At 40.1% G+C, this 24,810-nt stretch overlaps 1 protein-coding gene across 3 annotated transcripts in view; it reads left to right on the top strand.

Annotated features, from left to right (window-relative positions):
• The window catches only part of PTPRO (protein tyrosine phosphatase receptor type O), a 275,424-nt gene that overhangs the window by 223,437 nt on the left and 27,177 nt on the right, over positions 1–24,810 (top strand). For 2 of the 3 annotated variants that reach the window (XM_069585625.1, XM_069585624.1), the window contains exons 16-18: positions 125–193; positions 10,175–10,210; positions 13,663–13,744. In XM_069585625.1, coding sequence (XP_069441726.1) covers positions 125–193; positions 10,175–10,210; positions 13,663–13,744 — 187 coding nt within the window. Of the gene's footprint in view, positions 1–124; positions 194–2,727; positions 2,812–10,174; positions 10,211–13,662; positions 13,745–24,810 lie in introns of all 3 variants that reach the window. The other variant, XM_069585627.1, reaches the window with a different exon arrangement.

Here is a 24,810-nt window from a genome sequence, read left to right as displayed (position 1 = left end):
CATCAAGGCTTTTTACCTTAAGATAACTTTTTACCTTGACATAAAGACTCTTGACTCTTTTATGTCAAAGTAAAATGTGCTCTGTCAAACGCTGATCTTGATTTTTGCGGTTCTTTTCCAACAGGGAGTGTGGAGCAGGAACTTTTGTCAATTTTGCATCCTTGGAGCGGGATGGGAAACTCCCGTACAACTGGTGAGTACTGTTTTGGAACAAGTCTCTAGGTAGCTTGACTATGCTGTGTGTGCTCCAAACTTGATTGTACTGTATTTGGAAATAGATGGTTTTGCCTGGTTATCCTTTCATAATTTCAGTGAGGGTGAACTTGAAGATGACTTCTTCACAGAGTACATTAGTTTATATAAGCTTAATTTAACTAAGAAGGAGAGAAAATGAGGTGGTCAGCTCTGTACTGATACATTACACGAAGGAATGAAATGAAGCAGTTGTGTGAGTTGCCTGCAGCTGGGCTGATGAAGGGTTAATGCAGGAGGGTCGTGGAGGGAGTGTGGCTGAAGATGGAGGAGGATAGTCCAGGGAAGGAGACAAGAGACAGAACAGCATCTCGGTTTAAAACTCAAGCTTCAGTGCCTGAGCCACCACTTCTGTTGAAAAATCAAGAAGTATTCAGTTCGGGGCTCTCAACTCTTATGCTTACAGGAAGATAAATACCAAAGATTCCCTGAGAAAGGTAGCCTCATTATTTCTATATGCTTGAGTATTAAGGACTTGGAGGGAGGAGGTATTCTGAGAACTAAGAAAGCATTGTCATGAAGTTAAATCAGTTGACATTATACCTAACAGTAATTCATATGAATTAATGACCCTATGCACAGCAATGAATATCCAACAAAACTGCCGATTAAGTAACCATTTACTATGAAGCCACTGCTTACATATTCTAGTTTCTTTCACAAGCAACTCCATGCAAAATACCTTTAAAGATATACATTTCATGTTAATCCCCAGTGATTTTTTTTCTTTTTTCCTAACCCCCTAAAAATGTTTAATCTGAAAGAAGTAGATATGTGATACTAGAAATTTTACTCTCAGAATTAATGAGGAGGGTGCTTATTTAAACTGTAAATGTTAAATGGGCAACTAGTTGAGACCACTTTAGCTGAAAATCTAGGTGCTGTCAGATTATTTTTAATAAGACAATATGCTGTGCTATTTTAAAATTTCACCCTGAATGGAATTTTGCTACTCAAATATGATTCATCCAACTGTCAAAAGTAATCCATAAACTCTTGATAGTAAAAAGTTAGAAAACATTTCTAGGTTGGTTCAAATATTATTAGCACTCTCTCCAAGATTAAGAGACTGACTCACTGATATTCATTTCTTGCCTATGCTCAGTCACTCAGTTGTGTCAGACTCTTTGCAACCCCATGAACTGTAGCCCACCAGGCTTCTCTGTCCATGGAATTTTCCAGGCAAGAGTACTGGAGTGGGTTGCCAGTTCCTACTCTAGGGGATTTCCCCAACCCAGAGCTCGAACCTGCATCTCCTGGTTAGCAGGTAGATTCTTTACCACTAGCACCACCTGGGCAATCCCATTGCTTGCCTATCTCACCCTTAAAAAAGACTCATTCACAGAGCAGTGATGAGGGACCCATCTAGAAACTGATAACATTGTACTTGTGACTCAGATGAATATATTTACTAACTACACAACTGGTCACAATTTACAAACTTTTTGAGAGATCAGTTAAGGGAGAACTGAAACAAGAGAATTCATTTCAGGACATTCCTATAAAAGTTAAGAGAAATTCTTCTGCAGCTCTGGGCAAAAGACAGTGTTGCCAATGCTAACATTTTCTGGCTAACTGAGAATACATATCTCAGTGGAGATGTGTAATAACTAAAGTAACAAACTGACAAAGTCATTTTCCCTAATTCTCAGAATAATTGTAAATACAACCAAAGGATATTTTAAGATCTACATTAATAAGTGTTTTATTTTACTAGGTTTTAAATATCTGAAATTTGATTCAAATCAGGCATTTTAAAATCAACAGTCTGCATTAGAATTAACGTGAAGCTAAGTAATTTTGCTCCTACTCCATGGAATATAAGTAAGATTGGAAATTAGGCAGTCAGTGAGCTACATAGTAATATGTTGGATGAATGGTATGTGGATGTCATGCCATGCCCTTGTTTTAAGGATTATTTTGAGGAATGGTGTATTATAATCATTTATATTTTAAATAATATAGAAAGCCATACCTAGCAGCGCATCTTTATATGAATGTGTTCTGAAAGCTTGTTTACCAGAATCAGTGTACTCAAACTAACCATTTGTATTCCTTACACAAGCTGCTGTTAGCTATCAAAAGATGTTATAGATTTCTTAAAATAACCGTAAGCATTGCAAGGGTAATATCCAAGAATAAGACTGGAGGTAACTAATGAGGCATTTCAGAGCCTCATTTAAATGAATGCAAAATGTAATCACCTAATAGCAGGCTAATTGACACAAACCAAGTTGAAAGAAATATATCTGATTACAATAAGGCCACATGTGAATAAAACTGATTTGGGCAATATTATAGCATTTAAGCCCTCATGTTTAAATTTCAGAGAATGGAATAATATTTAACTGTAATTAAGGTGCTTGTCATTTTAATTGATCCCAGTCAGTAATTTGTTGATCTCTGTTCACAGTTTGTATTACTAACTCTTGCCACTTTTTCATCTTTACATCTGTTGTCTATCAACGCTCACAGGCGTAGGAGTATATTTGCTTTCTTAACCCTGCTACCCTCATGTCTTTGGACTGATTATCTTTTGGCATTTTATATTAATCCTTGGTAAGTGACTTTTTTACTGTTTACCTAACACAAAATCTTTAAAAGTTAGCTTTCAAGAAGTAAACCAAAGAGAAAACCCTTTTTAATGATTTTATGTGTTTAGCAGCATGTGAAATTATTAATCATGTACTGAAATGGAATAAAGCAGCTAATGGTACCCAGATGCTAACTATAATGTTTTCCCAATTAAACCTTCTTCTTGTGATGTTCTTGGCAAGCTTTTCTTCCATCTATTGTTAAGTTATTCATTTCATTGTTGAGCTAGTCCATGGCCTCTCATCTTTAAAAATGATGCATTCCATTTTTCTCACAATTTCCATTGGTTAGCTCCATATTTCCAAGAAAAAAAAAAAAAAAGAAATGCAATCAGACAAAGGAACCCAGAGCACTGTACTCTGTTTGAGGGGGACTTTATGTTTTTATAATGATGCTCACTCAGTGAATATTGAACCACTGACTATGTGTGAGCCTCTTTGTATAATCCTTTAATTGTCCCCACACCTCTGCAAAGACTGTTATCAGCATCATCTTACAGTGGTAGAAATAGAGGGGAAAGGAGATTAGCTATCTTGACATCACATGACTCTATAGAAAATTCAGATTCCAAACCCAAGTATCTCCGAAATCTATTCTTTCCTCTCTAAAAAGCCTCCTTTAAATTCTTATTTTCTTGACTTTTAAATCATTTTAATAATCAAATCTCAAAGAGTATCTTTTAGTTTTTATAAAGTATAATGATCATGATCTTGAATTTTGAGATTAATGTATCCCGAAGAACTATTTCTTTTTCTGAACCATAAGTCAGCATAAGGCACCAGTTTCTCAGAGGGGAAAAAAAAAAAAGTCATTGTCCTTAAGTATTAATCTATGGTGTTTAAGTACTAAATTATGTACGAATGGATCCAGAAACCTGGACAAATTGAGAAGGACTCAGATAAAAACAATAAAAAACAGTTCATGAACTGGAAAAAGGTCTCATGGTTGGGGAGGGGACAGAATTCAATATTTAAAGCATTCTGGAGAGTTAGCCAATCAATTAAAATTGATCAAATGTTCGGCTCCTCTGAAGACAGAAGAAATACAGTGGGCAAAGTTACAACTTTGATTTTCAATGGGAAAAGTATAATAAACAATGTCCTCACAATGGAGATTGTTAATACCAGAATTTCTATTTTCTTTATTAAAAAAAAAAAAAAGACTAGTTGAAAAACTTCTGAAACATGGTAGACGTGCTGTGTAAGTAATAACGTCAGAGGAATGTGCTGGATGAGAAAGACCACTTCACTATTATCCCTAGTTTATTCTTAATAACAGACTCCTGTATAGGACTTCACCACAGTCAATCAATATTTTAAATATTTGACATCAGATGGTGTTCCTGTATGAGTGAAAAGTGAAAAAGGTAGTAAAAGTGTTAATCGCTCAGTTATGTCCAAGTCTTTGAGATCCCATGTACTATAACCTGTCGGGCTCCTCTGTCCATGGAATTCTCTTGGCAAGAATACTGGAGTAGGTAGCCATTCCCTTCTCCAGGGGATTTTTCCAACCCAGGGATCAAACCCAGGTCTCCTGCTTTGCAGGAGGATTCTTTACTGTCTGAGCCACCAGGGAAGCCCAAGAATACTAGAGTGAGTAGCCTTTCCCCTCTCTAGGGGATCTTCTCAATCCAGAAATCGAACTGGGGTCACCTGTGTGGCAGGCTAATTCTTTACCAGCTGAGCTACCAAGAAAGCCCTCCCACTGATGAACACAGGTTCAAATTTCAGCAACCCCTTCAAGGTCTGTTCATTCAGTAATTTTTAAAAGAATGGTCCTGAGGCTATAAATGGTTGTCTCCAGATGAAACAAGAAAGCAAAAGATGGAGCCCCAGGCTTTCTGCATTTTCCATCAACTGCACACATAAGGCGATGGCACCCCACTCCAGTACTCTCGCCTGGAAAATCCCATGGATGGAGAAACCTGGTGGGCTGCAGTCCGTGAGGTCACAAAGAGTCGGACACGACTGAGCAACTTCACTTTGACTTTTCACTTGCATACACTGGAGAAGGAAATGGCAACCCACTCCAGTATTCTTGCCTGGAGAGTCCCAGGGACGGGGAGACCTGGTGGGCTGCCGTCTATGGGGTCACACAGAGTTGGACACGACTGAAGCTACTTAGCAGCAGCACACATAACAAGCAATGAAAATATACTGAACCCAAACTGTTTCCAGCCCTAGACTTGTGCTATGCAAGATATAAAAAAGGTAAAATGTATGGTCCCTACTCCTTTAATTACAGTTCAGTACTCTGACAAAGCCACCCAAATTCCCTACTCTTTGCTACTTTTCTCTTTATCTCATAAATTGTGGATATTTTCCCCTGCTTTCATTTGCTAGGTAGTCTTTTAAAATCCTCCTTCAGATACGTCTGTCTTCATATTTCACCTCTCTATTAACAACCACCCCAAATAACAGAGCCATTCCCTTCGTTCTTAACACTGCCTGGCTTCATGTCTAACCTGTCAACTTCTTGGATAGATACGTTCCTGATGATTTGTCTAAAATCCTCCTGATGCTTCTCATGGTTTGTGTGGAAATCCAGTGATTCTTTCTCCCTCATATTGATCTGAGGTGGCCTCAGCTGGCAATGGCTTGGAGTGGGCTGGGTCACAGTGGCGAAAACACCAGGTCCTAGCCACCAGACCAGTGGTCAACGACAAGACCCCTGGCCCTTCAGCTTTGCAGAAAAGAATTTCACAAAGAGGGAAATTAATGAAACAAGTAGAGTATTTATTAAGAGGGAAAATGTACAGTACATGTGGATGGACACACAGGCAGACTCAGGGAGAGAGAGAGTCGCTAAGTCACACCCTCATGGCAGTTTGAATTGCTTTTATTGGGCATTTCTTCTGGGTTTCCTTCGGCCAATCATTTTGCTTTGCTTGGTTCACAGTCCATATTTGATATATCTCGGGATCCTCCCATGTTGTGGGAGGATCCTGCCACACATCTCTACCTCAGTCATCTGGGCAGGGCATCCCTTGACATTATTCCCCCTTTGACCTCCAAGGAGCCTTTCTCTGCAAGTGTAGTCAGGGAGGTCTCCTGACTCCAGGAAGAAGAAATACGTGGTCTGAGCAAGGCCTAGCCTCCTCCCTTAATTGTCCTGCTATTCTTTTCTTGCCAACAGAGAATGAATCTCCAACTGGTTTACCCTGCCAGGCCCATCTGTCTCCTGCCTAAATAGGGTTGCTCACATCTTTTCCCAAGTAGTGGCAGAATCACCATGGAGCCTATGTGTCCATTGGCTTAATCTTAAAATTGCATTCTGCCAGGATTTCTGACTTTAGTGATCTCAGATTGTATTTCCTATTCAAAGAAAACCATCTCATTTGGACCAGCTCTCTCCAGATTCAGTGTTGTTACTGTCTTTTCTTTACCATCACAGTCACCTCATGCCCTACTCACATACTCATCTGCCTGTTCTAAATCCTTAATAGTCAGTATTTTAAGCATGTTGCAATATTACTGCTCAGCTTTACTCCTGTTTGTTGCATGTTCTATTCAGAGAATGACATCACTCTAAAGACCTATTTAAGATGTGAAGATGATTTGTGTTTGTATCATGAAAAAGTACATACTGCTTAGGAAATTTAGAGCTTTTTGAGTTTATTGTTTTCAGGTTTACTTTGTGCTTGTTTTTAACCATCATAGACCCCATGTCTCTGCCATTGCCTGATATTCCTCTTGGAATGAATTCCATTCTGGTGGGCTTTCCAAGACAGTCATAATCATGAAGAACTTATAAAGAATGCATCTTTTTAAAAAAATGTATTTATTTTTAATTGGAAGATAATTGCTTTACAATATTGTGTGGGTCTCTGCCATACATCAACATGAATCAGCCATAGGTATACATATGTCCCCTCCCTCTTGAACCTCCCTTCCACCTCCTAGTGCATCTTAACTTCTTGAAGTCATTAGGGTTTTGAACCATATCTAATGCAAGTGAAAGAGAAAAAGTAAAAGAAGTACATAATCCTATATGTGTACATACTATATGTCAGATGGGTGTTATTAATCAGTTATTCAGAAAATCTTTTGCAATGACAAGATGATGACCTCAGCATCACCCAAAATGCTCACTGTGGCATGCACACACTCATGAGCTCTGTCCATAAAGTGATGAAGGAAAAACTGCTAGCAAAGCCTGAACTTACATGTTTAAAAGCTAATTTTCCCTTGATTTGAGTCGTAGGATCAGTACAGCCATTGAAAATGTGGGAACATTCTCAGTTTTGCTGTGAAGTCCCACAATTCAGTACTGGCATGTCCCTTAGCTTTACATAACAAGAACCCTTGGGAATCTTCAGCAATTTAGTAAAATCTAATCAGAACAATGAAAGTCATACACAAACTATAAAGACATATACTTAAGACAAGAGCATACAAAACATGTGGTAGAATTTCACATTGTATTTTACGTTCATTCAATCAGTGAATGCAACAGAAAGAAAAAAGTAGTGCCTCTCTTCCACGAATCAGGTTTCCAGACAGCTGTGGAACAGTAGCGGCTTAATATTTCAGCACTATATTTATTCAGTGTTACCCTACCACAGACATTTTTTTCCTCCTGGTTTCCCTTAAAGTCTGTTTGGAACAGAAAGGTTTTGCGTTTTTCTTTTTTTAATTCCACTCTGAATTACAAAATATGTTGGCAACCTCCAGAGTTACCAGAATTGTTTCTTATTATGCTAAAATTCTGCTTTCATCAGGCACTAAAGTAGTGGGCTCCTCCTACAGGAAGTAAATGTATGATTCCTAAGGTTAAGTAAGTTATCATTACAGTTCAGTTCAGTTCAGTTGTTCAGTCGTGTCTGACTCTGTGACCCCGTGGACTGCAGCACGACAGGCCTCCCTGTCCATCACCAACTCCCGGAGTTCACCCAGACTCATGTCCATTGAGCTGGTGATGCCATCCAACCATCTCATCCTCTGTCATCCCCTTGTCCTCCTGCCTTCAGTCTTTCCCAGCATCAAGGTCTTTTCCAATGAGTCAGTTCTTCGCATCAAGTGGCCAAAGTATTGGAGCTTCAGCTTCAGCATCAGTCCTTCCAATGAATATTCAGGACTGATCTCCTTTAGAATGGACTGGTTGGATCTCCCTGCAGTCCAAGAGGCTCTCAAGAGTCTTCTCCAAGACCACAGTTCAAAAGCATCAATTCTTCGGCACTCAGCTTTCTTTATAGTGCAGCTCTCACATCCATACATGACCAGTGGAAAAACCACAGCCTTGACTAGACGGGCCTTTGTTGGCAAAGTAATATCTCTGAGATCATGCATGAGACAGGGTAAACTCAGAGGGATGAAATCGGGAGAGTGGTGGGAGGGGAGTTCAGGATGGGGAACACATGTAAACCCATGGCTGATTCATGTCAGTGTATGGCAAAACCCACTCAATATTGTAAAGTAATTAGCCTCCAATTAAAATCAATAATTTTTTAAAAAAAGAAATTCACACAGATTAAGAAAAAGATAATATCTCTGCTTTTTAATGTGCTATCTAGGTTGGCCATAACTTTTCTTCATTACTAGAGCAGAGTGAAAGAATTATTCAGTAGCACAGGAAGCTCAGCTTGATGCTCTGTAATGACCTAGAGGGGTGGGGGAGGGGTAAGAGGAAGGCGATAGATGTGCACACCTCGTGGCTACACTTCATTGTATGGCAGAAACGAACTCAACATTGGAAAGCAATTACTCCAATTTAAGATAATTATTCAAGAAATGATTTCTTTAGGTTCTCAAACACCTATGTGGCACAGCTCTGTCCAATATGATGATGTTTTTTTTTTTTGTTTTTTTTGGGGGGTGTGGTTTCCTGTGGGAGGAGATGATGAAGAGGCAAAGTAAAAACCTGAATGTTTATTCCTTCTAATTCCCAAATATGGAAGATAAAAAGAAGCTGAGGGAGAAAAGAAATGACCAGAACTATTGAATGGATTCTCTTCACTAGAAATTGGGAAGAAATAAAAACTCTCTGAAACTAGAAAAGGAAAAACAAACACCACTCTCGATTATGAATCCGTCCTTCCTTCTGTTACTTCCTCTTCACCCACAAGTGCCATCTCCCCAGTGGGATCCTTCATGAGACCAAGTCTAATATCCAATTCTTCATTGCATCATTAAGTAAAATTGTGAGGATGATATAATAAAGATGTTTTGTTTCAATTCAATTAAATAAGCATTTATTGGCCACCCACTAGTGTTCCATGAACTGTACTCAGCTCTGAGGGCAAAGGACAGTCTAGCAAGGAGGGCATGTACAACTCATGGTCAGACCACATGAGAAATACTCCATGAATCAAGCGCTAGAAATTCCAGAGGAAGTAGTATTTCATTTGCTAATGACTTTCCAGAAATGAGGGTACCCAAATATTCATAGTTTTAAATATCAATAAATATTTTGTCACATAAGGGTACTCAGATTACAACTGGCTATTTACTACCTATTGTTTGTGCTCTGAAGGTCTGGGTGCTCCCATCAGTATTTCAAGGTCTTTGAAAACTACTTATAAAAGTTGTAACACTCAATCATGTATCAATATCATTTATTTAAGACAATCTAAATAGAATAGTTAAGGCTTTCAGCAGATACTATCCTAGCCTTAGGTAATTTAGGTCAGTTATCTTACATGTTGGTAGAAAATAATTACCCTTTAAAATACTCTTAAAATGTAATTAGCTGGAGCATAATTAGTATTATGTGTGTTTGAGTTTGCAGACTAGGAATGAATCAGAAACAAGCAAGTAATAGGTGTAATTCTTCAGATAGCTTAAAACTTTGTTCAAAACTGAGTAAGAACAATGCTATAGTAGAATTTATGACACATGGCATCACTGATAGCACAAATTCACATTCCTGTTGAAAATGTCTAAAAATGTTATTTTTAGTTTTTAAGTAAAAAACCAGTACGTCCATTCTCTGTCCATCAGCTGTCACCTTTACTTCCCAATTTTTTCCCTTCTTGCTTGTAGAACCTGGAGTGTTCACCCAGTAGATATTTCTACATATTTACAAAACACTTCAGCAACTTAATACCTAGGAGCAAGAAATTATATTTCTAGAACTCAGCTTTTTTGCAAATCTGAAATATATAGGTTGCTTCTGAAATCTAATGGAATTTTTTTTAATGAATCTGAAATTTTTATCATTATCTTTTCATTTAAGGGAAAGTAATCAAACAAATTAGGCATTTTTAATAAAAATTTAATATAATAGAGGTGCCTGATATACAATAATCATTTAAAGCTCCCTAAGCTTAATCATATGTTAATCAATTCTTTAGCCCAGATAAATTTGCTTTTCTTTTTTTAATTCTCAGGAGTAAAAATGGCTTAAAGAAGAGGAAACTGACTAAGTAAGTTTTTCTTACTATTTCATTTAAAAATATTCTTCATAATGATCTTCACTTTCCAAGTTGAAAAGATTGTGTGTCTTTAACAGAAGGAAGCTTAAGAAAGAGGCAAATGCATATTATGTGTTGGTGTGTTTATACGTATGGATGTCAGCGACCACCAAGAAAGTGTACCAACAGAAAACATTTAAAGAATAAGGAAAATTCTCACTGCATGAAATCTGAGGAAGAATGGGTTGTTAGGAATTATAAAAGTCTTACCGAAGGATGTCTACTCTTCTACATCTATAAAAAATATATAGTGTTTAGCTACATCAAAGTAGTACAAAAACCTTTGCCATTTTGTAGCTTCAAATGTCATGCTTATTGCAGGGGAAAGGCTTTTATTCTATTTGATGTTATAACAAATACTTGATAAATGCTGTCTCAGGAAATCTTTATAATAAATTGAAAAGGATAATTGCTTTAGCTTGCCTGTGGTTTCACTTATCTACTGAATGGTTAAGTCATAAGAATTATACTTCTGAGGGATGAAAATGAACTATCAGTTGATTTCAAGAGCCTAATTAGAGTATCACCTCTAGGCCTTTAGTTAAAAACTCTATACATAAAGAGTCAATAATTTCTATAAATAGACTTTATTCTTGATACTTGCCTGGGACAGAGTATTGGTGAATTCATTAAGGAGCCAACTAAGCCAATTTCTGTCAGTTCTATGGTATCTGTGCTAATGGAGTACATAACACAGAAGAAAAGTTAATCCAAAATATTTCTATTAAGCTTTGAGTGACATATAATGTTTTGGCACATGTAGATGACAGAATATTTTTTCCTGAATTTATTTCAAATTAATACTCATTCCATTGGCGTCTATCAAGTGAGGCAGGAGAGGCAAGATCAGCTAAAGCAGAGGAGAGGAACTGTCAGCTTGGAAGGAATGGTTTGACAGAAACACTTTGTTGCCCAAAATTTTTAGATGGGTTGTTAAGTGAGGTCCAGAGGCATAGATAAGCGCAGTTAGAGGTTGGAGTCTCAGGACCGAGAGGGGACCTAAGATGGAGGCAGAGAGGAGAAGCAGGAGGTGGACTCAAGTTTGGAGTGGTGTATAGATGTGGCGGAACCTGCCCATAAGCCAAAACCCCATGTCAAGCTAACTTCCTCCTTCCCTCTTCTCATTTGCCCTCTAGCCCTCTCTCCTTCTTTACAGGTCATTTTTGAGGGACTCCCTCCATCTTTCCATTTACTTTCTCTTTATCTTTTCTCTTTCAGTCCAAATGCCCCACCATTACCACCTTCCCTCTCTCCACTTACCTTTGTTCCTCTCCTTTCTCACCTCCTCTTTCCCTCCTTGGTCTAAATCCTCCCCACCCTGATTGATTTCTGCTCCTTACCAGCTTTCTCTCTCTTCTCCTCCTCTCCCTGATGCCCGTCCTTCTACTTACTGGTCCTTCCTCTGACTTTCTTTTTCCTCCCCTTCTTGCTTTTGCTTTTTCTAATCCCATTTTCCTCCTAGTGGGATGAGAATTAGAATCATTAAGCCCAATTTTAAGGTCATCGTATTGCTCAGAGAGAATGGGGAGGGGACCCTCTCCCCCACCCCCAAGTTAGCTGTTCTTTTAGAAGGATGGCAAGTTTGAATGAGAAAGCTTTTAACCAGGAATCCTTCTCCTTGGTTATCCTTAGCATTCTCTGGCTTACTTCCCTGGTGGCTCAAATGGTAAAGCATCTGCCTACAATGTGGGAGATCTGGGTTCAGTCCCTGGATCGGGAAGATCTCCTGGAGAAGGAAACGGCAACCCACTCCAGTACTCTTGTCTGGAAAATCCGATGGACGGAGGAGCCTGGTAGGCTACAGTCCATGGGGTCACAGAGAGTCGGACATGACTGAATGACTTCACTTTCACTTTCTCTGGCTTAGTAGCCCTAAGATCTTGAATTCCTCACTTAACTGTCTCAGCCTTGGCTCTCTCTGGAGCTCCTTCTGAAAAGTGAAGTGAAAGTGTGTGTTAGTCATTCAGTCGTGTCCTACTCTTTGTGACCCCATGAACTATAGCCCACCAAGCTCCTCTGTCCATGGGATTTTCCGGGCAAGAATAATGGAGTGGGTAGCCATTCCCTCCCCCAGGGGATTTTCCCAACTGAGGGATCGAACCCACATCTCCTGCACTACAGACAGATTCTTTAGCATCTGAGCCACCAGGAAAGCCCAAGCATGAGGCTAATGTTGTCCATGTCTAACCTCAACCATCAACCAAGTAAGATAACACGTAAGCATATTTACAGTTTATAGTATGTTTTAAGGGCTTCCCTGGTGTGATTTTCACACACACACACACACACACACACACACACACACACACACACACGTACTTAAGGGTACCAGTCAGTGTTATTATTATTAAATAAAACCATTACAATTTGTGTTATCTGGGAGGCATAATACCCTTAAAATCTACTAAAATCTTAACATAAATTAATCAGAGGAGCTAATAAACAACTTTGAACAAATATCTATTATATGCTATGTATTTGCTAATAAGAAATAAGACCACAGGTGGATGACATAAGCTGAGTAAGTTGCAGCAAGACTAAGAGAAAGGCTAAGTCTGTGGACCCTGGTAAGGTGGAAAGCCTTGGGTTAGGTGACAGAGTGCTGTGTCTTGCAGAAACTCCGAGAACAGATTGGGACAGATAAGCTCTAGAAGAGATAAGCAGCTAGAGAAAACTACAGGAAATACAACTAAATTCTTATTCCACAAAACAAAAACAGAGCGAGAACTTCTGTGGCATATGCAGAAATGTAAAGTCGGATGTGTTACTTTATTTTACTTACGAACTCTTTTGAGACTTCTGGAGATGTACAAGGTTCTGAACACAGCCCTCTCTGAGCGAGGCACTGGGAACTCCCTGGAGATGTGCTTCCAGCCTTTCTCTGGGGAGAAACAATTCCCTGCCTTTGTCAAACTGTTTAAATTTACAAGTGTCTATGATTTACAAGTGTCAACCTTGCGATGTAAGTGCCCCATGATATTTCATAGATGAGCATGTTAAATCTCAGGGAAGTTAAGTAAATAAAGTAAAACTATAATTCAAACAGGTCTTCAGGCTAATCCTATGTTTTTTCCTATAAACTGGAGTTTTCTAGAAACAACACATATACCTGTGTGTGTATGAATATGTGTGTGTGAAATATGTTGCTGCTAAAGTAAAACTCAGTGGAAAATCTAGAGATTTTTCCTATCTCAAGGAAGTTAAGTATATAGGGCTCTCTTTTTTAATTATAATATATAAGGGTTGGTAATTTTAACCCTAAAAAAATGAGTGCTAACCTGTGAGAAATAAAACAGCTATTTTCTACAAGGAAATTGTTCATGTTTGAGAAGTAAGGCATTAAACATTGTATGACACCTATCAGCAGGACTTTTAAAATGTACTTTTCTTTGTGTTTGACAAAGCCCGGTTCAACTGGATGACTTTGATGCCTACATCAAGGACATGGCCAAAGACTCTGACTATAAATTTTCTCTTCAGTTTGAGGTGAGTAAAGTATTTCCTGCCCTCTGGGGGCACTGGAACTGGCAGACTTGTACCTGCATCAATCCTCTGCTCACTGGGCAATGCTGAGTGTGATTCATAAAGGGCAGAATGATCACTGGGCTCAGGGTTGTCTAGGGTGCTGGTTCAGAGCGAAGGGTGTCATCCCTTGGTAGGTCAGTGTTTGGGTGGCACAAACGAAGGAAAGGAGAGAATAGATGTAGGCACTGGGGTGAACAAACATGGTAACAGGAGACGTTTTTCATGGTAACACTGAAAACCAGGGGATGGAAAGTGAGGGGGAAGCAAACTGAGGATTGAGAGTCAGAGCAATTTCTCTTTCAGGGAATTTTTACTGTGTTTCTCATGTCATTTAGGCCACAGTAAGTGTGGATGGTGGATGAATTGGACTGGAGCCCCTTGTCTCCTGAGCATAAAAGAGCCTGGTGTTTCTTATAACCTTGGGAGATTTGGCAGTCTATTGGACATGCAAGGTTTTGTTTGCTTTTCTTGGAGAAACTGGAGAGAGATACACATGCTTTGTGTAGAAGAAGAACAAAATTAGCGACATCTACTTTTTCTGAAGCACACTTTTTTCTTTGAATCCAAGAATGTGTGTCAGAGTAGATGGAAATGAGTCTAGGATCACTGTAGTGTGAGGGGTACAGCTGGTCCCCAGGTTTTCTTCTCACATATTTCACAGCTCAGAACACAGTCTGGAGCCTTCTACAGCAAGGCTCAGGTGACTCGTGATTCACAGAGACCAAAAAGACAGGAAAGATAAAGTGATTTTTAAATTGTGTCATTTTTTTTTAAAGCCTTTTAGGCTTTTTTTCCTGTGAGACACTAGGCTGGTGAATAAAGCTGCCTTCTCCTCATTATCCATATTCATTTCTTCTTTCCCCGCATCAGTCAAGAATAGCTTTGTTCTGCAAGAAGCAGCAGGAGTCTTGGTGTGGATATTCATCCCAACAGGGGATTTAAGGATGAGAAGTGTCTCATACATTATCAAATACAAAGCCCCCAACTATCACCTGTGTCTTGAGAAATGTCACATAAAGCCTGACTGAGTTATCCATTGTATGCAGGTGGCATATGAAATTATAAATGCTACACCAGATGCTCAAAGAACAGAAACCCAATTTGAAATGGAGATCTACGGGAGGATTGGGGGCTTCCATGGTGACTTAGTGGTAAAGAATCCACTCGCCAATGGAGGAAACTCAGGTTCAATTCCTGAGTTAGGAAGATCCCCTGGAGAAGGAAATGGCAACCCACTCCCAATATTCTTGCCTGGGAAATCCCATGGACAGAGGAGCCTGGTATGGGGCCACAAAAGAGTCAGACGTGGGGCATGGGGCATGGGGCCACAAAAGAGTCAGACATGACTTAGCAGCTAAACAACAACAAAATGGGAAGATGGTATTTCAGAAAAGCATACCAATGAAAGAAGGAGGCTTTTTATAAGAAAACATAGGGCTAAACTCAGAAGAAAATAATATCTAAATAATTCTCATCATGGTGATGAAATTGATTGGGTTAGCCAAAAAGTTCATTTGGATTTTTCCATGTCAGCTTACGGACAAATCCAAATGAACTTTTTGGTCAATACAATATGGTATAGGTACACTTTCAACTTTGTTGAAGCCTCAGTCATTTAATTCCTATTAGGTGACTTGATCTCACTGGCACAACCAGGGTCATTGCCTTTGCTGGCAGGCAGATTTCAGTACTTTGCTGAAGTACTCTCAGTTCATGCCGTCAAACCCCAGTGTAATTATTACTGGGCTTCTGAATTGCATCACTCGTTTTTTAAAAAAAAATTCAGAGAATCATTTTCCAGTAAAAAGAAAATATTTTTTTTTCAGACAGAAAAAAATTCTGTGAATGACAGAAACACAATTCAAACTGGTTTAGACCAAACATAACGGGAACTTGTTCAATGAAAGCTAAGATCTCTTATATAATCAAAGGGAGGATTGAGTGGCTATACCAGGAGGGGAGCAGGGAAGCAGCTGAGACTCAGGAATGGCTAAAATCAGGGGCCAGATAACCCCTCTTTAGAGAAATAGAAATTTCTCATTTCTACTTCTCTCTCCGCCTTGGCCTCACTTTCTCTGGCCCAATCCAACCTCTTTCTCATAGTGGATTGTGGAACCACCGACAGCCTCAGTGTTGCTCAAAGTGGAATCGCTCAAAAATTATTAAAGAGGCCAGATGGTTGGAAAGGCAAGTTTGCTTTATTTTGGATGCCTGTCCAAAGGCCAACTCTCCCCACAGACGACCAGTGGGCAAGAGCTTTTATAGACGGAAGGAGGGAGCTACACTCAGAAACAGGAGTCAGCTCTGACAGTCACCTTGAAACTGGTCATCAGTGGTCTGACTAGCATCGTCTTGGTTGTTTTAGGTACAGTTAATCTTCAGGTCCAGGGTCTATTCATTTCTGTTTCTTTGAGGCCAATTCTCAAAATTGTGGCAGCTTATGTCATGGCTACAGTCTAGTCATCATACAGTTAACTTCTTCCACCTGGTGGGGGTTTCAGTATCTATGAAACAGCTCACAGGACATGGTTCAGGATATCATCTATAGCCCTTGAGAATATTATCTATAGCCCTTTAGTTCTTCCTTGAGAAGGAACTAAAAGTCCTTGACTATACTTAATGACTATTATCAATTATTATTATTTGGTTTCCTTTGACTGTTTCCTTTCTGCATGTTCTCACTTCTCTGATTAAACTTATTCTTAGGCTACAGTCTTCCGCAGACAAAAGGCAGGCAGAGGACATAAGGAGAAAGGACCTTAGAGTCCTGCTCCATTTCAAGAGTATCACACCTATGGTTTCCAGGAGTTGTTGGCTCTCCTTCTTTTTCATTGTTTGAAAAATAGCAGGGAGGATTCTGACTGGCTGGCATGGGTCATGATGTCTGTTCACACTGTCTGTAGCCAGGGAGGGCAGAATCACAGAAGAACAGGAATTCTTACTGGAACCACGTGGCTAAACCAGAGAGAGAGAGCATTATTCCCAAAATTGTTATGTTGAATTATGTTCAGTTTAAAAAACGGCAACCCACTCCAATATTTTTGCCTGGAGAATCCCATGGACAGAGGAGCCTGGAAGGCTATAGTCCATGGGGTCACAGGGAGCTGGACATGACTGAGTGACTGTCACTCAGTTTAAAATCTAAACTGTTGCTGTGCATGCTTGCATCAGTCGTGTCTGACTCTTTGTGACCCCAGGGACTGTAACCCACCAGGTTCCTCTGTCCTTGGGATTCTCTAGGCAAGCATACTAGAGTGGGTATCTATTCCCTTCTCCAGAGGATCTTCCTGACTCAAAGATTGAGAACCTGGGTCTCCTTAATTGCAGGCAGATTCTGCATTGCTCAGATTACTGTTTGAGCCATCAGGGAAGCCCATACACACATATGTAATATATGTTAAATTAATTATATTATTACGGAATCATATATTGTATGATTACTATACTGTTGTATTTTATAGTTATTGTAAGTATACTATATATGATGTTATCCTACATATGATCATATAATAGAAATAGATGATAGATAGATAAATACAGAGATGAATGGAAGGATTTATTTGAAGAAATTGGTTCACACAATTGTGGAAGCCGGCCAGTCTTGAAATCTGTAAGGGGTCTAGGGATAAGATGCTGCTGCTCCCCAAGTCCAAAGGCAATCTAGAAATAGAAATTCTCCTTTGTCGGGGGTCATTGATCTTTTTTCTGAGACCTTCAACTAAGTGGATAAGATCCACTTGTTTTATAGAGATTAATCTACTTTCTCAAGTCTACTGATTTAAATGTTAATTGCAACTAAAACATACCTTCACCCAACATCTAGACTGATGTTTAACCAAGCAGCTTGGTGCTACAGTGTAGCCATTAACGCATAGAATCAGCCATCACACCATGACTTGGAGACATGTTTAATGTTTTTATTATTAATCTTTTTTGCATATCCCTTTGTTCTTAAAACATTATTGGTAAAATATGTAATTTATTTGGTGCCAAGTTCTGATATTGTATCTCTGCTCTGGTGAGAAAATACAGATTACTCTCTAGAAGTCCGTTTTCAATCACAGGCTCAGATTGTAGGTTTTGTACTAACATTTGCTTAAGCAGTGACCCAGTGGTCTGACTCATTTCTTTTTTCGTTTGACAACCTTCCAGGAGTTGACATGGAAAAGGCAATGGCAACCCACTCCAGTACTCTTGTCTGGAAAATCTCATGGACCGAGGAGCCTAGTAGGCTGCAGTCCATGGGGTCATGAAGAGTCGATCATGACTGAGGAAGTTCACTTTCATTTTTCACTTTCATGCATTGGAGAAAGAAATGGCAACCCACTCCAGTGTTCTTGCCTGGAGAATCCCAGGGACAGCGGAGCCTGGTGGGCTGCCGTCTATGGGGTCGCATAGAATCGGACACGACTGAAGCGACTTAGCAGCAGCAGCAGCAGGAGTTGACAACCTTTAGCTCCACCCCACCCCCACATCCTCAGGTTCAGAGTCAGGAACCTCATCTGTTTTCAAAGGCCCATTGTGCATCCATACTTGATTTCAGGGTGCACATCAAACCTTTCACATGGCAGCCCTCAAATTTTCCAGAACTTGATCATTAATGGAGGCTTAAGGATGAAAAATGTTTCTTGCTTTAATGGGACCTCAAGAGCATTTGTTGTTGTTGTGTAGTTCAGTCTTTAAGTCATGTCCAACACTGCGACTCCATGGACTGCAGCACACCCGGCTCCTCTGTCCTCTGCTGGCTCCTGGAGTTTGCTCAGATTCAGGTCTACTGAGTTCAAGAGCATGTAGAGATGGCTGAATCAATTAGACTAGCTAAAGTCAGTATCTGTATAGTTATTTGTTCCATTTATGTGAATACTTATTCACTTTGTATTCATATTCATTCAGAGTGACAAAAGATACTTTGTCAAATGTATTCACTTTGACACTGACCTTGAAAGATCATGCTCATGTTGAAAAATTACATCATTTATAAGCATCAAGCAAATTGAAACTAATGTCTGGGTTTACATGTATTATCAGCACAACTGTAAGTCGTACATAAAGCTACATGTGTGTGTGCTCAGTTGCCAAGTCATGTGCCACTCTTTGTGACCTTGCGGAAATGTAGCCCACCAGGTTCCTCTATCCATGGGATTTCCCAGGCAAGAATACTGGAGCCAGGTTGCCATTTCCTTCTCTAGCCGATCTACCCGACTCAGGGATGGAACCTGCATCTCCTGTGTTGCAAGCAGATTCTTTACCACTGAGCCACCTGGGAAGGCCAACATGAAGCTACACTAGTTGCTAATTTGCATTTTCTGAACAAATTCCCTTTTTAACTTTACATATGATTTTGAATATGCTGGAAAGATTGATTATCCTTCTGATGAAAACATACATCATTTCTTAAGGAGGTTTGAGATCCAGGGGTTAGATTCAATTCCTCATTTCCTGTGTCTCACGTTGAAAACATTTTGAAGATCCAGACTTTAGAGCTCGGAATTGGAGAGCCCATAAGACATGGCACATATTGTTCATTTTGCCATTAATTTCTGTGCTTTGTGTTTGATTTGGATGCTAGGGAGAGCCCTCACCACCTTTGCTCAGAAATGTGGCTGTAAAGGTCAAAACAAAACTATACCACTTGCCATATGGTTCACAGGAGATGACCTTTGATTTCTTGTTATTTGTAGCTATTTTTACTTGCTTCATTCCAGTTCCCTGGAGATCTACCTGCAGCATTGCTGAAGTAAATCAACTCAGATCTTCAACAGTCTTATACCAGGTGTCTTACTTTGTTCCCAGACCTGATTTTTCTCTGCTCTTCCTCCTTGCCTCAGTTTGATCTCAGCTTCCAAATGCCGGTACTAGTAATTTGTCCAGTGATTGGAGTATTTCCCTTAAATCCCATCCTAGAATCCAGGGCCCTGCTGGCTGCTGCTAGACTTTCCTGAGGCTGACGTTGTTCTTTCCTGGTCTTCCATCGTGTCCAAGTTTCCCATTCTTCCTTCAGAGTACCTGTTAAAGTTTGACTCATATTGTCCAAAAGATATGTTTGAACCCTAATCACTCATTCCTCAGACTGTGACCTTACTTGGAAATAGAGTTATTGCAGATGTAATTAAAATGAATGGGTTCATACTGGAGTAGGGTAGGCTCTTAATCCAGTATGTCTGGTGTCCTTATGGAAAGACAGAAGACATGGAGACAGAGAAGAAGACCATGTGGCAAAGGCAGAGGCTGAACTTGGAATCATGCACTTGCAAGTAGGGGAGCCAAGGATCGCCAGCAAACCTTCAGAAGCTAGGAAGAGGCAAGGAAGGATGCCCCTGTCGGTTCAAGAGGACACATGTGCCTGCTGGCACCCTGATTTGGGCTTCCTGGCCTTCTTTATTATTAGATGAGAAATTCCTGTTATTTTTAAGCCACCCAGCTTGTGGCACTTTGTTATGACAGCCCTAGGGAACTAATACAGAACCTCACCAGATACCTTGTTCTAAGTCCTTTCTTCTCCCTTTGGGTTTACCTGAAAAGTAACCAGTCATTGCCCAGTCCCACAGGACCTTTCACTTGCCATAGATGGAACCTCTCATGTCAGCACCATAGGCCGCATTGTTTCTCCTGGCTTGTCTTGTAGTCTAGTCAGCTAGCTCATCGGACTCTAAGGTCCAACCTTATCCCAAAGCAAACAAGTGCTGATTAGCTGCTGACATTGTTATAGACTCTAAAGCCAGAATGCAACTTGTGCTCTTCTCAGAAGATGGGGGTCCGTGTTACAGACTGAAGCTGCCCCCATTTCTCAAAGTCATATGTTGAAGTCCAAGCCCCAGTGTGATGCTATTCGGAGATGGAGCCTTTGGGAGATAGTTAGGGTTAGATAAGATCATGGGGGTGGAGCCCTCATGATGGGATTAATTCCCTTGTATTAATAAGAAGAGAAACCAGAGACCTTGCTCTCTCTTCCTCCCAATGCCCACCATGTACTCAAGAACAAGAGATCGTGTGAGCACACAGCCAAGATGGTGGCCACTTACAGACAAAGGGAAGCCTCACAATGGAACCTACTTTGAAGTGAAAGTGAAAATGTTAGTCACTTACAGTTAGACTTACTGTACACTATATACATATATATATATATATACACACATACATACGCACCTATATATGAGTGTGTGTTACTTGCTCAGTAGTGTCTGACTCTTTGCAATCTCATGGACTGTAACCGGTGAGGTTCCTCTGTCTATGGGATTCTCCAGTAAGACTATTGGAGTGAATAGCCATTCCCTTCTCCATGGGATCTTCCTGACCCGGGGATCAAACCCAGGAAGCCACAATGCAGATAGGTTTGAGCCACTTTATCATTTGAGCCACTAGGGAAGGCCTGAAACCTACCTTGCCAGTACCGTATTCTTGGACACCTTAGCTTCCAGAACTATGACAAGTGCATTTCTGTTCCAGCTGCTCAGCCTGTGCTGTTTTCTTACGGCAACCCAACCTGACAAATACAGGGCATGTGTTTGTGCTCTGATTTTCAAGACTGTATGCTTCAAACACAGCCAACACAACACAGACTGCCACTGGCTTCAGTCACTCTGTTAGTTTTCTAGGGGGCTGCCACAACAAATTACCATAATCTTATTACTTCAAACAATAAAAATGTACTTTCTCACAGTTCTAGAGGCCAGATGTCTAAAATTAAAGTGCTAGCAAGGCCGTGCTCCCTCCGAAGCCTCAAGGGGAGTATCTCTCTTTGTCTCTTCCAGCTTCTGGTGGACCCAGGCATCTTTGGCTTGTAGCTATATAGCTCTAATCAATGCCTTCATCCTCACATGGCTCTCTTCTTCTCTCTTTTATCTTATTTTGTTTTATTTTACTCTATTTTATTTAATGTTGGACATTGCCTCCATCTTTTTTTTTTTTTTTCCTTGATCATGCCACATGGCATGTGGGACTTTACTTCTTCGACCAGGGATTGAACCCACATCCCCTGCATTAGAAGCCTGGAGTCTTAACCACTGGACGGCCAAGAAAGTCCCTCCTGGGGACTTTTATAAGGACACTTACCATTAGCTTCAGAACCCATCCAGATCATACAGAATGATCTTATCTTGTGATTCTTAATTACAGCTGCAAAGACTCTTTCTTAACAAGGTTCCAACGTGGACATATCTTTGGAAGGATCAGATTTAGCCCATGGTAGATGACTGAGTAACCTAGGAAAAAAACCCACAATGATAAATTACATTAGAAACAATACTGGCAAAAGAAAATTCAAAAATGATGTATGTGGGTTTCAGGCTATCACCTCATACTTTGCATTCATGAAGATTTAAGCCACTGGACTTTCCATCTGGCTGGAAAGAAAATAACTGCAAAGCTACTGGGCTAGAAACTTAGTATTTAATTCCCTACCTAGTGACAGCCTAAATTACAAAAGATTGCAAGGCATTTTGTGTACCCTTGCCTTCCCTGCTTTGCTGCAATTTAACTTTGGCAATTTACATTTACAGTGTTCAGCCAATTAAACGTCTCTTATCAACGTAAGGCATTTATAGCGGGAAGGCAACACACAATTAAAGTTCTATCAGCTAGTCAGCTCCCATATGTGCTCTAGTGCTGACTGTCAATCTGTTTCCACAGTTTCTTTTCATACCGGAGGCCTTTTCCTGTGGTTGATCAGTCTGTCTGCAAAGTGAGGGCTTAGCGGAGAGAGTTGTACAGTTAGCACAAATGGCAAAGGAGGGAGAAATAATGGAGCCAGACAAAGCAAAACAAAGAATCCTAGCAGAAGCATTTCACAGTCATGATCAATAAGTATTGCACTGATGTTTACTAAGCTCAATCATTCCATATGATAGCCACCATATATCAGGGAGGTATGGAAAAACTATTAATCTTATCTGATACATAATTAAACTAATAACACGTTACAGAGAATTAAACAATGACAGAACTAGCTAACCTACTTTTTCAAGACCCTACAGTTTATAAGGGCTTCCCAGGTGGCTCAGTGGTAAAGAATCAGTCTGCCAATGCAGGAGACACAGATTCAATCTCTGGGTCAGGAAGATCTCCTGGCAGAGGAAAAAGGCAATCCACTCCAGCATTCTTGCCTGGAAAATCCCATGGATAGAGGAGCCTGGCAGGCTCCATGGGATCACAAAGAGTTGGACATAACTGGGCATACGTGCACACACTTTATCAGTGTTCCACCAAAATAAGCCAGGTATTTACATAAATAAATAAATTTATTTATATAACTTTATTTAAATGAAATAGATCAAAATGTAGACAGTTTTATCTATAGACACTCCCCAAAGGAGGTATGTTTCCAAAATATTTTAAGCAAAGGAAGCATCATTTAAGTAAGCTTAGAGCTGCCAAAAGGAGGTAACCCAAAAATAACACTGGTTAGGTTGAAGTTTGCTAAAAATAAGTTTTGGTTCTTATAAGAATATTATCAGTCTTTGACAATCCTTTTTAAAATGGAGAAAAAAGCAGTTATAAAGGAAAAGTGACAAACTTCTGTTTGATGGCATTTGGCAAGCAAGGGTTTTGACTGAGATAGGAAAAACATCCAAAAGTGTAAATTGAAGATCAAAGTCAGCACTGTTGGTCTTGAGATTGACTTCGACTTGGGCCAAGAGCTTGACATTTTGTGAGCTTGAAAAGCGAAAAATGATAAAAAAAAAAAATCAAAGGAAGAGAGAAATCTGGATAATCAAGTCAGTTCATTCATGCTGTCTACAGCTTGCTTTCCAATTTCATTTAGCACACAGCCTAAGCTACCGACAAACTTCTTTGTGGATGCAGCAGGATTCCCAAGAACTGGGTGTCTCCAATATTTGCTTTGCATGAGCCCTTGAGTCAAGATACTAAAGGCACACACATACACACACACACACACACACAGAGTTTCCCTGTTCAATCTCTCAAAACATGATCAAATGTCTCCAGCTCTTCTCAAAAGTCTTTCAAAGGTGCTCCAAAATTCCTTTCCCTGAAAAGTATACCTCCAGCTTCTGATTCTTTGAAGGAATAATTGGGAGGAATCATGAAGAGTAGCATCCCATGCAGGCTCAGTCGCTTCAGTTGTGTCCATTCTTTGTGACCCAATGGACTATAGCCCGCCAGGCTCCTCTGACTATGTGACCCTCCAGGTGAGAATACTGGAGTGAGTTGTCATGGCCTCTTCCAGGGAGCCTTCCCAATCCAGGGATTAAACTTGTATCTCCTGCATCTCCTGCATTGTAGGCAGAATCTTTACCACTGAGCCCCTGGGGAAGCCCCAGCATCCCATATAAGTAAATAAAATTTCGAGCAAGTGGTGTCTATACTTCTTCACTTAATAGTCTTTTAGAAAAATGCATACTACCTAAGTAACCCCATTTTGTAGTTGGTTACATAGACATATGGTTACACAATATTGCCTTCAGATTTGTACGTGATCTGCTGCACTGGTTATGCACTGCACAACTCCAGGGAGCACCATTCTTGTAGACCACAGCATAACAGATGCCTCTGGGGAAATTCAGGTAGTCTGACTCCAACCCCTTGTTTCCTTCCACACATAACTTAGCAGCTCAGAAACCCCCTTTTCCAGTAATGTAGACTTTCTGAGGTATGTTGGTTGTCTGTTTATATAAAAATTGCTGTAACAATGCAGTTTCTGATAACAGAATTTATAATGGTCCTGATACACAGAAGCAAATATTTGAATGTTCCTCTTTTCATGAAAGGGTTTGCGCACCCACTACTGCTCCATCCTTATTTTGCAGTTTCATTACCAGATTTCTTTGTTGCTGTTCAGTTGCTCAGTTATGTCTGACTCTTTGTGACCCCATGGACTGCAGCACTCCAGGCTTCCCTGACCTTCACCATCTCCCAGAGCTTGCTCAAACTCACATCCATTGAGTTGGTGATGCCATCCACCCATCTCATCCTCTGTCATCTCCTTCTCCTCCTGCCTTCAATCTTTCCCAGCATCAGGATCTTTTCTAGTGAGTTGGCTCTTCACATCAGGTGGCCAAAGAATTGGA

This window comes from Ovis canadensis, chromosome 3, assembly GCF_042477335.2.
Source record: "Ovis canadensis isolate MfBH-ARS-UI-01 breed Bighorn chromosome 3, ARS-UI_OviCan_v2, whole genome shotgun sequence".
Taxonomy (NCBI): Eukaryota; Metazoa; Chordata; class Mammalia; order Artiodactyla; family Bovidae; genus Ovis; species Ovis canadensis.
This window is presented reverse-complemented; position numbering and strand designations above follow the sequence as displayed.